General features: G+C 42.2%; 1 protein-coding gene across 2 annotated transcripts in view; it reads left to right on the forward strand.

The window, feature by feature from the left end:
- The first annotated feature begins 2195 nt into the window (after positions 1–2195).
- LANCL1 (LanC like glutathione S-transferase 1) overlaps positions 2196–13988 on the forward strand; it is a 51539-nt gene continuing 39746 nt past the window's right edge. The window contains exons 1-3 of one of the 2 annotated variants that reach the window (XM_066279552.1): positions 2196–2246; positions 2559–2655; positions 7735–7852. In XM_066279552.1, coding sequence (XP_066135649.1) covers positions 2575–2655; positions 7735–7852 — 199 coding nt within the window. In that variant the 5' untranslated portion in view covers positions 2196–2246; positions 2559–2574. Of the gene's footprint in view, positions 2351–2558; positions 2656–7734; positions 7853–13988 lie in introns of both variants that reach the window. The other variant, XM_066279550.1, reaches the window with a different exon arrangement.

Consider the following 13988-nt stretch of genomic DNA (forward strand, 5'->3'; position numbering starts at 1 on the left):
AAAATGGTACAGATCAATGCACACAACCATCCCTCCGCATCTGCAGATTCCCAATGCAGAGTCATAGTACAATTTTTGTTCCAGTTGGTTGAATCTGCAGATACTAAACCCATAGATACTGAGGGCTGACTGTATATGTATTGGAGAAAAATCCACATAGAAGTGGACCCACGCAGTTCAAACTCCTGTTGTTCAAGGATCAACTGTATAAATTTAACATATGGTGGTGATTGCCTTATGGAGGAGAGAAACAGAAGGGTAATAGGGAATAAAGAAAAAAATTGAATAGGGTCTTGCATTCACTGATGATGCTGTACTGAAAATTAAGAAGCATTATTAGCTGAATTCTACACCTGAGATTTAAATATACACACACACATACACATACACACATGCCCTACCACCCCCACGTTCTTCTGAATTTCTTTCAACATGTTATTCTAGCAAGCCACATCTGCAGTGGTAACACTGGAGTAAAACTGTCTAATTTCATTAAATGCTCTGGTTACACCATCTCAGTGGTTCACAACCAAGAGTGGGGCATTTTTGTTTCTCTTCTACCCCCAGGAACATTCGGTGTTAGGAATGTGTTACCACTTGGAAGGGGGTGCTACTGGATAGGGGTCAGGGACACTGCTGAACAGACTACAATGAATAGTACAGTCTCCCCCAACCCCCCAAAAAAGTCCCTTCCAAGTGTCAGAAGTGCTGAGGTTGAGAACCCCCACGCCATCTCACTAGGTTATCCAAATCAAGTGTTTGGGAGACTTCCCTGCAAGCTGACCAAATGCCCTTTTTCTTTTTTCTCATCTCATTCTTTTATTTACTCTCCTTCGATCTTCTCCTTCCAGACTTTCATTTCGCTCAAGCACAATCAACTATTTGTGCCGCCTCCCTCCCTCTGGTAATCATTAATTTACTTCAATATCACACTGATTCTACTTGTTCATATAAAGACTCTGAATGGGATAAACAGATAGTAAGCCTTTAATAAAAAAAAATTTGCTGATATGCCTCTCACTCCTTTTCCTTTTCTATCTTATCAGTTGCTCATCCACACACCCATCAATTAAAAGAGGAAGAGTATCCAATTTAAGATTCACTGAGGGCCTCTACCAAATATTCATGAATTTGGTGAAAGAGAGATAAGTGTCCTAGGAGGGTGACAGTTAAAAAGAGTCAGAGTGGGGGTCAGAAGTAGAGTGTGGGACGGCAGCCACAGAGGAACAAGTGGGATGCTTTGTGCCAAGGTGTGGAATGGGGAAGGATTGAGCTTCAACAACTGCACGATTGAGGCTAGGGTCCTTCACTGAAACAAGAGAGAAAAGGAAGAAAAGACAGAGTGACTTTCTGACTTTTAAACTGAACTCCAAAATTCTCCCAGCAACTGGATGGGCCTCATGCATACCAGGTAAGACTGTAAGTTCTAATGAAAGGAAAAGTTTCAGATAATGGAGACTATTAAATATTGAAATTGAATGTTGTGGCTGTTCTGCCCTGCTGGACTTTACTCTTTCTTTTTAAGGGGCTTGGGTATACAGTGTTAGAGTCCAACTTAGGCTAAAGATCAGATTAACGTTCTTAAAAGCTGTGATTTCTGTTTTTCTGTATTTTCCCTGACGTCTTATCAATTACCATTTGATACCTTGTCCCTAGGGCACTCACGTGGCCTCTTGAGTACCTGTGAGGTACTGGCCCTTCCATATATCCTGGTTTTTGCTGTTTTGTTTGTGTTGATAATTGGGGTGGTGGGCTTCATTTGTTCTGTTTCCTTTTTGTTTTGTTTATTTTTAATGAAAAAAAGAAAACTTTGCAAAATACTAGAAAGACATTACCCTCCCCAATTTCACGGAGTCCTAGTAGTGGAAATATGAACGCTTATTTCTCAATACAGTCTTTTTTCCAGATAAAAAAATGTCTAATTCTTATGAATTATCAGAACTTTAATTAGTTTTCATAAAAAAAATTTTAATTAAAAGAGAATAAGGTAGAAAATATTGGGCACATTATCCCGTTGTATTAAGATATGTCTTCAATCCAGCTATCAAGGAATTAAATCACTCTTTAGTATCCTTTGGAAATCACACTCCTGTTTCTTTAAAGAACTGAGAGAAGGGGGCGGGGCTTCCTTACTTCTCCGCCCGCCCCCGCCCTCCGCTGCGCAATCAGACGCAGGTTCTGATTGGCCAGACGGCCGGAAGTACTCGGTGACCGCGCCGCTTCAGTTATCGTCGGCAGGCTGCGGGGTGAGAGGCGGAGGCGGGGCTGGGCTTCTGGACACTGCCCTGGGCAGTGGCTTCAAATCGCGGGAGTGGGAACGTGGGGTGTAAAACGGCTCCTCTTCATCCCGGTGGGTTCGGGGCCCTGGCAGCCTTTTCGCGGAGGTGCCACGCCCTAGCGGCCGGGCCGCCGTGGGCCCGGCGTCCCCGCGGACCGCCGAGGCCGCGCGGTGGCCCTGGAGGCCGCAGGGAAGTGTCGCCCGGGCTCCGGCCGCCGCCCGCGCAGTCAGGCCGTGGCCCCCGTCTCAACCCCGGTTCTCTCTTTCCTCTGTTCTGCAGGCTCGCTTCCGGCGTCATGGCTGAAAGGGCCTTCCCGAATCCTTACGCCGATTTTAACAAATCCCTGGCCGAAGGCTACTTCGATGCTGCTGGGAGGGTGAGTGTGGGATACACCTGCCCGAATCCCTTCCTCCAACCCCCAGCGTTTGGAAAGAAGCTCAATTTTGCCTGAAAGGGATGAGCATCCTTTTAAATATATGTATATAATTCGATGGTAATGATATAAAATATATTTTAAATATGTAAAATACATGTTAAAATATACAATTTGAGCTCTAACATGTGGGATGTCTTAGGAATCATGGTTAATATGAATCAGTGCGATCACCTCAATCGTTGATATTTTAAATTATAAAAATAGGTAGATATGCAGTTTACATTAAATTTGCATTTTTTATTTTCTTTTTATTTGCTTTTTTAAAGAGAGGTGAAAACCCTGACGGTATTTCGCATGTGCCCTGTTAATTGCTCTAGGATGGTACACAAGTATAGGCAGGGTGAAGATGAGAGTAAACTGGAATGCAGACATCTTTAAACTGAAAGAGCTGAGAGAAATTTGGGACATAGGCCTGAAATTCTTCGTACCATTTCCACTCTTTGCATGACATTCCCACAGCTGGGGGAAAAAAAAAAACCAGTAAATTAAACTAGTTTGCAAAACCACTGTGCAAAAGAGAAGCTGGTTGTGAGTTACCAGAGGCCTGTGTTTCCTCATGTTTCTTTAGAGACATTGAGAATACGGTTCTTAGAATACCTAGTTGAGAGATCTCAAAGAGTGAGTTCGATTGGATAAGTGACCTCTTTAAATGCACACACACTTTTTAAAATTTTACCAGTTTATTTCTTCCAAACTTCTCAATCCTATGAAAAGCATTTCATTTTTCATATCTGTCAAGTTTACGTGGCTCTGTTGATCTCTTCCCTAAAACACTCATCATTATAGATTAATTTGGGTCATGATGCAGGTGGGAGACATGTCAGATGGAGAGGAGCTGTAGGATAGAAAGGTACCAAAGTGTATTTGGAACTAGAGTCAGTTCTATTCTTTTAAAGACCAAAATTGAACTGCCCTAAGGAAGCTTCTTATAATTTTCTTGAGGTCAGATGGCTTCCGTTTGGCCATTTGGACCTGCATTCTGCCTAGCTCAGCAGATCCTGAGGCTGAAGTATTTGTCTTGTCTTGTTGGAAGAAGACATGCTGTTTCATGATCACTTGGCAAAGAGATCCTAATGTATCCTAATGACAGAAGTCTTCAGGAGGATGTAGCTCCCTATTTAGGCTTTTTTATAAATGTTTTTTCACAAAGTTAACTATAAGGGGGGAAGAATATTCAGAAACTTAAATTCCAGCCACGAAATAACAATGTTATTTATTGCTTAACACATAGTTTTTTTGTTTGTTTGTTTGGGGTTTTTTTTGTATTTTTCTGAAGTTGGAAACGGGAAGAGACAGTCAGACAGACTCCCACATGCGCCCGACCAGGATCCACCCGGCACGCCCAACAGGGGCGACGCTCTGCCCAACAGGGGGCGTCGCTCTGCTGGGACCAGAGGCCAAGGAGCCATCCCCAGCGCCCGGGCCATCTTTGCTCCAATGGAGCCTTGGCTGCGGGAGGGGAAGAGAGAGACAGAGAGGAAGGGGGGGGGGTGGAGAAGCAAATGGGTGCTTCTCCTGTGTGCCCTGGCCGGGAATTGAACCCGGGTCCCCCGCACACCAGGCCGACGCTCTACCACTGAGCCAACCGGCCAGGGCAACACATGGTTTTTGGACAGATCCTTGAAAGAAACTAACATACAAGTTCTAAAATTGCTTAATGTTGAACACGAAGGATGATGCCCTGGAGATCTGTTCTCCTAAGTTTGTTAACATACACGTTTTAGTAAAGAACTGGTCCGTTTTCTGGCATCTATCAGGAAAAGGGGGGCTTTTAGATATTCTTCAAATATTGCTAGAGTTTGAATAATTTTGTGGTCTGCCACAAGCAATCAATATTCTTAAGCAGGTCACCTTTATTAAGTGTAGTTGTGTGCCAAACAGAAAGTAACTTCCTTTCTTGAGGTTTGGGCATTCTTGTTATTCTTGGTCTCTTAAAATAAGGCCAAGTAAGATGACAAATTATCTATCTATGATCTGTGAACAGTAGGTGACATGTTCTCATGTAGAAATACTCTTCTTAATATTGAAGTATATTTTATCTTACTAAGTGTATTTTCAAGACTTGTTGAAATCTTAATCTCTTGGTAGAAACTTTTAAATAGTAGGGGTATGTCCTTCAAACACAGTGGTTTCTTCAGCATGTGAAATAAGGGATCACAGAAGCGTTTCAGAATAAATAATCCAAGTATGGCCAATTTGCCTTATCAGAGATGCTCTTCAGAAGTGAAACTCAATAACATATTATTATTAATAATTCTGTACTGCCTTCTTACTTTTTTTCAGTGTCAGGATGCCCTTTTTTAAAAAAATGATATTATGATGCTGACAGATAGTAGTTAGTTTTGTTTTTACAATCCTTACATGGTAAAATAAAACATACTTTTGTAATGTTCTCCAACGTGGTTTTGAAATTTCACTGCTTTGTGAATCTTATTGTAGGAATCACAGAAGATTCCTAAAATTATTGAGGGATAATTAAAGTGACTTTTTAAGATACGTCATGATTCAGTGTATATAGAACTTTCGAAATACTTTTCCATTGCCTGTAGGACAAATAGCATAATGATTGTGTGGGCCTCAGTTTGCCCAGCTCCTGTGGGCTTTATATGGATGTCACTAATCCCCTAGCCCCAGCCTTTATGTGTTTTCAGTCCATGTCCAAATCATTGCTTATTATAGACCCTGGACTGCTTATAGCATAAAAATGTCAGCAATTGTATCCTTGTATACAAAAGACCTGGGCCATATGATCTCAGTTGATCTTCGAATTACCTTTTCAGATTGGTAGGACAAGTATTTTCCTGACTTTATAGAGGTAACTGAAGCGTAACAACGCTGCAAGTTGAGTAAGGTCACTTGTCTAATAGCAGTAAAGAGACAGCCCAGTTCATTCACTGAGCGATATTTAGGAAGCCCCTACTCTGCCAGGCACGGTGCTGGGCATGGGTTCTTTTTTATTTGATTGATTGTTTTATTTTAGCAAGAAGAGGGGAGGCAGAGAGACAGACTCCTGAGTAAGCACCAACTGGGACCCAGCTGGCAAGCCCACTAGGGGGCGACGCTCTGCCCATCTGTGGCATTGCGCCGTTGCTCAGCAACCAAGCCATTTTTTAGCACCTGAGGTGGAGGCCACAGAGCCATCCTCAGTGCCAGAGGCTGATTTGCTCAAACCAGTTGAGCCTTGGCTGCAGGAGGAGAAGAGAGAGGAGAGGGGGAGGGGGAGAGAAACAGATGATCGCTTTTCCTGCGTGCCCTGATGGGGAATTGAATCCAAGACACCCACACACTGGGCTGATGCTCTACTACTGACCCAACTGGCCACGGCCTAGGCATGGGTTTTTTATGCTAGATTTGATATTCTTTCCACTCTGCATGAGACTTTATTTTCTAAGAGAAAAAGAAAGAGACAGACAAGGACAGACAGACAGGAAGGGAGAGAGATGAGAAGCATCAACTCAGTTGTGACACTTAAGTGGTTCATTGATTGCTATCTTATATATGCCTTGATCGGGGCTCCAGCTGAGTCAGTGACCCCTTGCTTGAGCCAGTGACCTTGGGCTTCAAACCAGCGGCCTTTGGGCTCGAGTCTATGATCCAGTACTCAAGCCAGCGACCCCACACTCAAGCTGGTGAGCCTGTGCTCTAGCTGGATGAGCCCGCACCCAACCCAGTGACCTCAGGGTTTCAAACCTGTGTCCTCAGCATCCCAGACCAATTTTCAATCCACAGCACCATCACCTGGTCAGGCATGGCTCTTGATATCTGTGAATTTATTTTGCTTTCTTAAAAGATGTTTATTTTTTATAAATGGATTTTTATAAAAGTTCATCCTTTAAAAAAAAAGCAATTAGAGTTTCTGTAGGGAATTAACATTGCTGCAGCTTAAATACTAAAAATGCAGTGGTGTGCAAACAGCAAACATCTTCTGATTTGTGATTAATTGAATAAAATGACTTTTATTATCATAAAAAGTATTGGTTTAAAAAGTGAGCTCTACTAGGTAGAAATTACTGTGATCTAGTTTATCACTGATGGTCTATTTTAGTATTTAATTAAAACCTTTGTGTAATGCACTGCAACAAAGTTTGCAACAAAAATACAATTGACCCTTAAACAGTGCTGGAGGTTAGGGACACTGACCTCTGAGCAGTCAGAAATCCAAGTATAACTACATTTGGCCCTCTGCATACTTGATTCCCAACCATTGAGTTGCCTCTTGAATAGCACAAGTTGAGCTGCACAGTCAAGTAAAAAAAACCCACATAAAGGTGGACCTGCACAGTTCAAACCTGTGTGGTTCAAGGGTCAACCATATTTCCTATCATGATTAGTAGTACTTTTTAAATTTTGTTACTTTGAACAATAAAATACAGTAAGACCTAACTGTGACTTTAAGGTAAATAACATATAACCAATTTTGCCATAGGCTGATTGATATAAACAAGGGTTAAATTCCTATGGCATATTTCTGAATACAAATATATTACCAAAATTCTAAATAAAGACACAAAACACTTCTAATATTAAACACTGAAATAAATGTGAGCTATACACACATATAAGAAAGATTTCCAAAAACAAGGCTGATGATTATTCTCCAGCCTGCTTCCCAGAGTCAGGGTCGGGCCTGGACAGGACGCCCTGCCATGCCAGCCTGCACTCACACCCACACCCACACCCATGCCCAGGCCGGGCAGTGTACACGCCAGTTCCCCTCGCATGCACATCTTTGGGATGAGGGAGGAAAGGAAGTTTCCAGAGAAAACTCCGATGTGAGGAGAGCACACAGACTCCATACCGACAGTGTACCCTGCAGGAATTGATTTCTTTCCTCATCAGTGTTATAACGAAACAACATTGAACAATGACATTTGCGGACCTGCTGCAATTGTCCAGTCTCCCAGGGAGAAATACGTGGCCTGAGTGGAAATGAAGTACCCTCCGATTGTTGATAGCCTACAGTCCAAGAAATCAAGTGACCCCATATTTTGATGTTTGTTTTCCTCTTAATTTCTACAGCTGACTCCTGAGTTCTCACAGCGCTTGAACGATAAGATCCGAGAGCTTCTGCAGCAAATGGAGAGAGGCCTGAAGTCAGCAGACCCTCGGGATGGTACCGCGTACACTGGCTGGACAGGTATGAGGTGCTGACTGTGAGCTGGCCTAGGCGTTGTAGAGGAGAGCCAGCGCATTGCCTTTCCGGAGCAGTACGGCTCAGTACCCTTACATGTTTCCTGCTACTGCGTAGGAGCAGTGCTGTGCTCTCGGCTGGCCTTGGTATGTCCGGATTCTTCACAGTGCTCTGAACTTGGGCAGGGTAAGCCTGTTCATGGAATTCATGCCTGACACACATTTAGAGGCTGCTGTACTTGTGAGGACAGAAAATGATGTTCAGCATTACATAGTTAATTTGGAGATGGAATTTCAGTGGGAAAAGTTGGAAAGAGTTCCACAATAGAGTGTGTGAAAAAGGTTAGGAGAATTTATCCACAGGAAATAAATCACAACCAGAATCGTTTTTTATAAAAATTACCACATAACGGGGAACCATACCGAACACAAGGTAAAGTATAGATTCTGTGAACTAATCCTTTCATATAGTCACTGGTGGGTGGTTTGCATTCGCTGTTTGCCGTCTTTGAGAAATGGAGAAAATTTCGGAAGGAATAGTACAAATGTCAAAATGGAAAGAGAGAGAAACCAAAGTAGGAAAGTTGAAGAACAGTTAGTTTACTAATGTGGTGAAACAGAACGGCTTTATAAGCTTGAAGAAAGCACAGTTTAGAGACTCAGTGTTTCCCACTTACCCTGAAAAGTAGACAAGAAGGAACCGGTTTTTAGCTTAGGAGTTTGAATTTGATTTTCAGGCAGTGGTGCTTGTCCTCAAAATGCAATTCCTGAGCCTCACAGCAGAAATTCTGGCTCGGGAGGTCGTGGACAGGCCCATGGTCATCTTTAGACTGGGCTTTGAGGGAAGGAATTACTAATAGCAGTCTCTGAGCAAGCCTCTTCTAGTAATGGCAAGTGATTCTACCTGTCCTTACAAGGATGGGAAGGCAGATAAAATCAGAGTAAAACTTATGATCTCTCAGGGACATTTAAGGTTAGTATTTTATAAAATAAGAGGAATGGATGGACCTTCCCTTTTATAGTTTAGTTTTATGATTTTTGTGGGTTTTAGAAGCTTCCATTTTTTGTCCTTAAATATCTCTGATACTCATTGCTGTCTCGTGGAAGTAGCTTATATGGCAGTGTCTAAGGCAAATTGGCATACTGAGCAGTGGGATTTCTTCAGTTGCTGGTTGTTTTATGATGTAACATAAAATCTAGATAAATTTGTTACTGACTTTTTTTTTTCTTTAGAGAAAGAGAGACAAGGACAGATAGGGACAGATAGACAGGAAGGGAGAGAGATGAGAAGCATCAATTCTTTATTGCAGCACCTTAGTTGTTCATTGTTTGTTTTCTCAATTGTGCTTTGAGCGGGGGACTCCAGCCAAGCCAGTGACCCCTTGCTCAAGCCAGCAACCTTGGGCTTCAAGCCAGAGACCTTAGGGTCATGTCTATGATCCCACATTCAAGCCAGTGAGCCCACGCTCAAGCCCGTGATCCTGTGCTCAAGCTGGTGAGCCTACACTCAGGCTGACGCTCAAGCCAGTGACCTCAGGATTTCGAACTTGGGTCCTCAGCATCCCGGGCTAATGCTCTATCCACTGCACCACCACCTGGTCAGCTGCTACTGGCTTTTGATGCAAGTTTCCTAATGTCTCCTAATCAAGCACTGTAAAAAAGCCATTGTTCCAACATAAATGGACTGTCTCCTCCAGTGTTTTGATAAGTAAAATGCTTTCGAGGCCAGTGTTCAGACAATCTAAATGGCATAAAACTCTGAGATGCATAAGATTCTAAAGCTGATTTGACCAAAAACGATCATAATATTATTCATAACGCCCATGATGTTCTATCTTACCAAGTATTTCTATCCACAACTGCAATTTTAATAACAAAAAAATACATCCATAAACATCTTTTTTTTTTTTTTTTTTTTTTTTTTGAGAAAGAGAGGGACAAATAGGTACAGACAGACAGAAAGGGACAGAGATGAGAAGCATCAGTTCTTTGTTGTGGCTCCTTAGTTGTTTATTGATTGCTTTCCCATATGAGCCCTGACTGGGGGCGGGGGGCTACCGCAGAACGAGTGACCCCTTGCTCAAGCCAGCAACCTTGGCCTCAAGATGGTGAGCCTTCCTCAAACCAGATGAGCCCGCACTCAAGCCAGCGACCATGGGGTTTTGAACCTGGGTCCTCTGAGTCCAGTCTGATGCTCTGTCCACTGCGCCACCACCTGGTCAGGCTCCATAAACATCTTTTTTTTTTTAAGTGTTTTTTTTTAATTTTCTTTTTTATTTATTCATTTTAGAAAGGAGAGAGAGAGGGAGAGAGAGAGAGAGACGAGAGAGAGAGAGAGACACAGAGAGAGGAGGGGAGGAGCAGGAAGCATCAACTCCCATATGTGCCTTGACCAGGCAAGCCCAGGGTTTCGAACCGGCAACCTCAGCATTTCCAGGTCGACACTTTATCCACTGTGCCACCACAGGTCAGGCTCCATAAACATCTTAACACAGTAAAAATACTTGGTGTGTGTCCAAGCTTTATTTACATAATTATGTGTAGACTTGTGTTGCTTTGTGCATGCTCTATGTTATCTTTCAAAAATTGATACTTTTTAGAAAAACGGACTATATTTCATTGACTTTGTTCAATGCCAAATTTAGGGTCAGATTTTTAAAAATATTTATTTTTGCTCTCATTGCTGTCCTGTCCAAAATTATTACTTTGGGAAACAATAATTTATTGTAGAAACCTGTATGGTCAGTAGCCATGTCCACCATCACAGCCACCTGGCCCACCATACAGGTTCAAACAGATGGTAATGAAACAACAGAGCCAAGAACTGGTGGGCCCTCATCTTTATCCTAGCTTGCACCCGGCGGGCAAGAAATACACACAGTGGGAAAACACTTTCCTTTCCAATCAGGGCTCCCAAAGCCACTGACTTATCCGAGTTTCCTAGAATCAAAGTTTTCTACCTCACCAACCTTATTCACCTGTTTCCCATCTCCTTCTCTCTGCACAAACTGCACTAACTGGCTTCTCCTTCTGCACTTTGCCATCTTGGCTGCTTCTCCTCTCCTTCACGAGGTCTTTCTCTGCTCTTTCTCTAATGCTAATCTCAGGAACCGAGAGAGAGCAAGCTCTTGGTCTGCCCCATTTTATAGTGTAGAAATCAAAACCTTTAATCCAATATAAAAACAAGGAAGTCTCTGAAACAAAGTCACTTAGGGTGGGAAAGACTTAGTCTTAAAACTAAGCCTTAGACTATAACCACCCTGCCTGCTTATAGCCTGTCCCCCACACCCAATGCAAACTATAAGCTAGCAAACAAATATATCATATTTACAAACTTATTTGACCAACAAAACCTTTAAAACTATTTCCTTCTTCAGTGTTGATATTTACTGAGCATTTGTGGTCAGTTTACTATTAAAGCTATTGCACATTATAATTATTGCCGGGGTCTAGCCCCGGGGGGGATCCAGGGGTCCCACAGGAGGAGACGGCGTCGGCGAAATCAAGTGAGAGAGCCGAATTCTTTCCTTTCTCTTTATTCTCTAGTTAGCATTTACTGCCAGGCATCTCTACCAAATGCTAGTACAGCTCCTTTTTTATACACACACACCAAGTTACGATTACATGGTATTAATCATTGCTTCTGTTTTACTATGTTTACATGTTTCCAGATAACAGTTAATTTATATCTATAAACTACAAATCAGGTGGCAAATCATTCAAAGTACAATTAAAAAATAACTTGAATAGCGATAACATCGGTAAAAGCTTTTAAAGGATTAGTACTAACTAATAACTCAACTTTACTGTTGTTGTGAGTCAAGGGGCAGAGAGAGATTAACAGACGAAATCATTAAGGACTAGCAAAGGACCACCGCTTGCTCAGGCAAATGGCCTTGAGTTTATGCAGTGTCCTAACTTTTCTCACAAGATAACAAAAGGCTTGCCCATTAAGAAATTGACATAACATTAAGAGTAACTTTTACTTAAAGATATATAGAGTGCACTCGCAAGATAGCTTAGTAGCAACATAATTTCAGAAGACATTAATTGCTATTGCTTCTATGGATGCCCTCCCATACCTCTCATTATCTGAAGAAAGAATTTTGGGGAGGTATACAAACCTCATGAGAGTGTCTCACTGAGAAAGCCCAGTAACTGCCTTCAGTCATAAAACAATTCTCTTAGCAAAACATCCTTTTCTTGCTGACTGCGTTCCCATCCCAAGCCATGCAACGGGCCATTCCATTACACTTTACCTAAGATTCTAATGTCTAGTTAAACTTTATTTATTTACTATATTCACACACTAGTAAATTCTAACTATATTCTTCTTAGAGTGTACCACTATCTGCAGATCAAATAAGCAAGAAGAAAGGAAAGTTTCTCTACTCTATCACATGAAAAGGCTTGGGAGAAAAAATGATGAATTAAGTGAAGGCCGAAAGGTGCTCTGTGCACAGCCACTGCCTTCTACCCATTCACAAGTCACAATCTTTTCTTTCTAACATGATTAAGAAGAAATTCTCCTACAAACTTAACCCTTTACGAGGGATATCATAGCCAGCCTCTTATGTTTACGAGCCCAGATCAAGGGGCTTACAGGCTTTTCTGTGGAACTTACACCTTCTGTCTCATTTCCAAAGAAATTACTACAAATCTACAGGGAAAGCACGGTACTGTTATTCCTGTGCCATAAATAATAGCACACACCCAGAAAAGGGGGAAATATAAGGCCAGATTAATTCAAAAGATTAAAGGGGGAAGTATCGTTGTCCCTTTCCTTGCGGTGACTTTGTCAACCCGCAGCTGTTGGTCTTTACTGCGGTGACTCTATCTTCTTTTGCTGTGACTTTGTCAACCAGCAGTTGTGGATCTTCTCCTGCTGTGACCTAGTTAGCCAACATTAGTGGATCGGTTCCCGACAAATTATATTATTCATTTCATAGTTTGTATGAGAAATCTGCATGATTATTACAGTTAGTTAACTTTAAATTACTATCCTAGTATTATGTTGAGATTCATTCCCCAGTACTGATATTATCAGTAGTTCATTCTGATTCACATAAGATTAGGATTTGGAATAGGATTGGGTTCAGCTGCATACACGCAGAAGAATCAGAATTACAATGCTTTAAATGAAATAGAAGTTTCTTTTTGTCTCATGTAAACGAAAACCAGAAACAGGCATTCCAGGGATGTAAAGCCAGTGGCGAGGGCTACCATCACAGCAGCCTGGCTCAGGCAGGTTTGCATTGGATTCAGACAGTCGGTAAAGAAACAACAGAGCCAAAAACTAGTGGGCCATCAATTTAATCTTAGCTTGCACCTGGCGGGCAAGTAAAAACACACACTGGGCTCCAAAACCCACTCACATTCAGTGCTCACAAAGCTACTGACTTACCCGAGTTTCCTAGAATCAAAGGTTTCTAGCTCACCAGACTTATTCTCCTCAGTTCCCCATCTCCTTCCTTCTCCCTGCACAAACTCTGCACAAACTGGCTTCTCACTCAACACTCCACCATCTTGGCTGCTTCTCCTGGCCTCTTCCATATGGCCTTTCTCTGCTCTCTGCTCTCTAATGCTAATCTCAGGAACCAAGAAAGCAAGCTCCTGTTCTGCCCCCATTTTATAGTGTAGAAAGCCAAAAACCTTTAATCCAATATACAAAATAGGGAAGTCTCTAATACAAAGTCACATATCTGAGTCATGATGGGATTGTACCACCCCACATTAAAAAGGGTGGGAAAGGCTTAGTCCTAAAACCAAGCCCCAGGCTACAATGATCCTGCCTGCCCACAGCCCACAGAGACACACATTAATATCACCTGGGCAACGGCCTCAATGTGGGCAGCGCCATCTTTAACAAAGTGAGCATAATACATTTTATCTGCCCAACAAGGGATAATAATAGTGGCCTCAGGATGTCACCTGAACCCAGTTTCCTTTCCTTCTGCTTCATAATCCCTCAGCCACTAGCTTCTACCTTCTGGCCAGTTAGCTGCTGAAGATCCAAGGATGACATCAGCTTTTCAGGCTTCAGGAAGGCAAACAAAGAGGAAGGCATTTCTTCCCTTTTAAAAGACTTCCTGGAAGGCCCATTTAGCAGTTCAGTTCTACTTACTTTGCATTGGCTAGAACAT

The sequence above is a fragment of the Saccopteryx bilineata genome, chromosome 5 (assembly GCF_036850765.1).
Source record: "Saccopteryx bilineata isolate mSacBil1 chromosome 5, mSacBil1_pri_phased_curated, whole genome shotgun sequence".
Lineage (NCBI taxonomy): Eukaryota > Metazoa > Chordata > Mammalia > Chiroptera > Emballonuridae > Saccopteryx > Saccopteryx bilineata.